Source organism: Hyposmocoma kahamanoa, unplaced genomic scaffold (genome assembly GCF_003589595.1).
Source record: "Hyposmocoma kahamanoa isolate Upper Pololo Valley unplaced genomic scaffold, ASM358959v1 204, whole genome shotgun sequence".
NCBI classification, from domain to species: domain Eukaryota; kingdom Metazoa; phylum Arthropoda; class Insecta; order Lepidoptera; family Cosmopterigidae; genus Hyposmocoma; species Hyposmocoma kahamanoa.
Window position 1 is genome coordinate 665,480 of NW_020653728.1, and position 4,263 is coordinate 669,742.

The 4,263-nt window shown below is 36.8% G+C and overlaps 1 protein-coding gene and 1 non-coding gene across 2 annotated transcripts in view; both read left to right on the forward strand.

Annotated features, from left to right (window-relative positions):
- LOC113227240 overlaps positions 1-4,263 on the forward strand; it is a 108,236-nt gene that overhangs the window by 102,475 nt on the left and 1,498 nt on the right. Inside the window, exon 24 of the mRNA XM_026460135.1 lies at positions 1,529-1,665. Within this exon, the coding sequence (XP_026315920.1) occupies positions 1,529-1,665 (137 nt within the window). The remainder of the gene's footprint in view (positions 1-1,528; positions 1,666-4,263) is intronic.
- Positions 2,503-2,575, forward strand: Trnar-ucg. The gene has a single exon. It is a non-coding gene; the product is annotated as a tRNA-Arg (tRNA).

The window sequence follows — 4,263 nt, forward strand, 5'->3', positions numbered from 1 at the left end:
TTTCGCACTCCTTCGCCCTCTTTCGCACTCCTTCGCCCTCTTTCGCACTCCTTCGCCCTCTTTCGCGCTCCTTCGCCCTCCTTCGCGCTCTTTCGCACTCCTTCGCACTCCTCCGCTCTCTTTCGCCTTCCTTCGCGCTCTTTCGTACTCCTTCGCACTATTTACTTAAAACATACGATGATGTTTTAATGTCTTTACTTTCTCATTTAATGCTCAAAGAAGAATGAAATTTACTTAACCGTATATAATAAACAATCCTATTTCGCCGTTCGCTACGAAGTAACTTTACGCACCCACAAAATTTGAGTGTGTGAAAGTAAACTTAGTCTTGTTATTACAATAATGTTCGTAAACTGCTCCAAATATATGTCCCACGTAATATGGTAATATTCGACTCCTTCGCTCCTTGTAGGCAATAAAAGCGTTTTGGTATAATAGTGACAATCTTTTATATAAAAACGTTTTATTACACATTATTTCAATATGTAATTTGACTCAATTGTAGAAAATTTTTTGGCTAAAAATAATTTTGATATTATTTAGTCCGTTTCGTTGGTTGTTTTGCTTATGCACTTATTTTATATTTGTCGCAATTAGTGAGTACCGTTTATTTAGGTACCCGTGTTAAACAGCAACCTTACTGTTCAATTTGGCAGTCGCCTGAAATTCAGGGTGATTTCAAATGCTATACATTTGCACGTTACATTTCTACTTTTTAACTCGGTCATAGACAGTACTTTAATAGTACTGCACACAAAAATGTTACTACTTTTCTTTGTGCCATATTGCTTATATTAAAGCAATATAAAATGTTTAATGTAAATTAATTAAATATTGTTAATTATGTTGTTGATATTTCTTTATGAGGAAGTAGATGGCAACTGGCAATTATACAGAAAGTACGTAGGAATCGCAATGTAAAGTCCATAGTTACTTTTTTGAGATCCATATAGCGAAACGGGGTACCCCGTATTCAATATTATCAAAAAATCTCCAAATGATATACCTATTGTAAGAAAATTACCATCTTTCTGCGGATAAAACTCTTATTGAGTTTATAGCTTTTTTGTTAATGAGTTTCATGTGTAGAAAGATAGTAATTTTCTTACCATAGCTAAGTATATAAATTAAAGATTTTTGTTTAAAATGTCGTTTATGTGGTTTTACCTTTAAACAGACGATATTCTCATATTTAATTTTACGGTAAACGCCATTACTATTAACTGCCTCCGTGGCCGAACGGTTACCATCCGCCGACTGCCACGCAGAGGTCCCAGGTTCGATTCCCGGGCCGGGAGAAATATTTATTTGGCCTTCATTTATTTCTCTCGTGAGTTAGGGTGTAATTTGTGGTTGTTTATGTGTGCGTCCAAGGCATCCGCGACACAGGGTTTCCCTAGTTGAGAGCGAGCGTTATTATTATTAATGAACGGGTGGTGTTTCTCCGCTCACGCTGTCAAGGTCAACGACTTCGGGGCTGATGCACCCGGATGCACCACACTAGCTGACCAGCAGTGCACTCTTTCAGAACGGCAGCAAGGCCCCGCCGGGCCCCGCGGCGGCCAACGGCGGCGGCAGGGCGCCGAAGGCCAACAGCGCGGCGCAGTACTACCACGAGACGCGCTCGCTGCAGCGGCCGCGCGGCGGCGGGCCCGGCCCCTTCGGGTGAGCGACAATTCGATGTCCTGCGCATCGTCGTCTCCCTGCACTACCATTTTCGAACGTTCAAATGTTAAAATATTTATATAATCTCAGTGCAGAGTACTAAAAAACCGACCTCAAATCGGTTTGCCAAGTTTTATTGGAGTCGGTTACGGGAAAGTACGCGAAACCGGTTTCATCCCGGTACCCTCTTTCCAACAAAAAAGGCGTCAAAATCGGTTTACAAATGTTACAAACCGCAATTATCACGTAACATACAAAAAATACAATCGAATTGAAAAAACTCCTCCTTTTTTTGAAGTCGGTCAAAAATAATAGGTAATTGCTTTCCGTGTTCCCTATTGACGCTTTTACCATTATCTAATAGACACTGTATAAAATACAAAGTATACTTTATAAAACTTATTTTGCTTTCGGTCCATTACACACTAATTTGTACGTAGATATTACAAAAAAAAATTACATTTCAGCATGTAGCCGTATTAATCAAATTTGCGAAGGTTCTACTTATACTTACCACCCGTCGACCGCGTTCATTTTGTTTTAATTTCACAAATTTAAGATATTTTCTTTATCACAATTAATAGCGAACTTATAACACCTTATATACATATAAAGTTATAATTTAACAATACAAAAATTCGCAATGAAATAATACATTAACTAAACCAATTGCATGACAATAACATGATATCTGTCAATGAAAATCAGCCCCTAACACCCTTTTGTTGACAACGTAAACTACCCCAAAGACCTTTTTGTATTTACCGCATCAATCGTCTCTACAAAGGGTTAACATCCCCCTAGTAAGCGAGCATTGATTTCGACACGTACTCCAACGACCGTGTGGCCTAATGGATAAGGCGTCGGACTTCGGATCCGAAGATTGCAGGTTCGAGTCCTGTCACGGTCGATGATAAAGCTACGGGGTTTTTTACTTTTTTTTGTAGAATAATTTTGTTTTCTAAACAAAACCGTTAGTTAAATATAATACATTTTTATTTTTAATCCGAATGGCGATATTTATTTCATTTGATTTGTGCCTCTTAAATACTTCAGATTTTTAATAGTAAATGTTGTAACTGTATATAGTCCGTTTTTATTGAAGATGGAAAAATTTGACATTTGCAGGGTTGCCAGTTTTCGTAAAATTTTAAATAGTCATGTAGCTATTGTCGATAGATTTATCGATAGGTTGGAAAGATGATAATAGTTTCCAAAAAATGTATGAATTGTGAGACTTATAATTCTAATGATTAGTAATTGCGTTATCGCCGTCTTTACTCTTATTTTGACGTTTGGCCCGCGAGTATCAAAATCAATTCGTAAAGTATCTACAGACGCACGTTCAAATTATTGCCCTATTGTAGACTATGTACAATACCACCTGAACTCGTTTTTATTCATATACATTTTTAATAATGATAGTTGGATTTGATTATCTATACTGAATTAAAATGAAAAACCACAAAATTTCCCTTTTTGATTTTTAATAGATGTGATGAACTTACAAAAGTTGACAATTCAAATGTACTTATAAATTTTACAATTCAAATGTACTTATAAAATCTACAATTCAAATGTTGACTTAAAATTAAATATGTATAATGCACACTGGGCGGATTCACAAATTACGAAACAAATGTATATATACGTGTTTCGTATACATTTTTTTTGATTCGAAATTAAATCTCTTCTGTGTTAGACGAGGTAATGGTATCGTCGGAATCCGATACATGTATAATAAATGTATCACATACGTCGTCAATTAAATGGTCGAGTTGGCGCATTTTCGTTTGGACATCGTTGATAACGTGGTCTACACAATTTTTCCACTTTTGTGGCGTTACATTAGTTATCCCTTCTCCAAGCAATATTTTAACTTCATTCATTTTAAAAGTTTTGTTATTTCTTGCGACGTGCCCCTTTACCAGTGCCCAAACTAACTCCGAAAAACCCGAGTGCTGGCCCATCTCTGGTGCGAATTACGCAATTTGACTGTAATGATAGCTTTAATTGACAAACACGTCGTACGCCAAGATTTCTGCACCTAAACAACTACAGCAAGTTATTTAAATAATCTGCCAAAGTGAATATTGATTTGCGAATGATTACCTTGGCAATAGTTGGACCTTCGTTTCGGAAAAAGAATTGATGAACATTGCGTCTTATGGCCTCCAAATGGAATTCATCGAATTTTTCTATGTAGCTTTTTCGCCTGCCTTTCGGTTTAGGGGGCTGAAAGTTCATATTTTCGCATTTTTCTTTTAGAACTGTATAAACAGTTGATTTTGAAATGCCCAGAATGTCAGCCGTTTTTTTAGCACATTCTGTATTACTGGCTGCTTCTAAAAGATTTGGAGCGCAACCCTTGTTTTCTTCCTGAACAATGTATTTATATACATTCTCCGTCATCATCTTCTCAGTAGTACTGAGAGCAATACGTTGTCTTTTCTTTCGAGGCGATAAAATGCCCGAAGAAGTGGATGGTCCTGGGTTGTCCATATTGCGATGCAATACGTAACAAATACAGTAACAAAAAAAACTTAACAAAAACACGATAACAGAAAACAATAACGTGAACTAACAAAAGAAACGTAA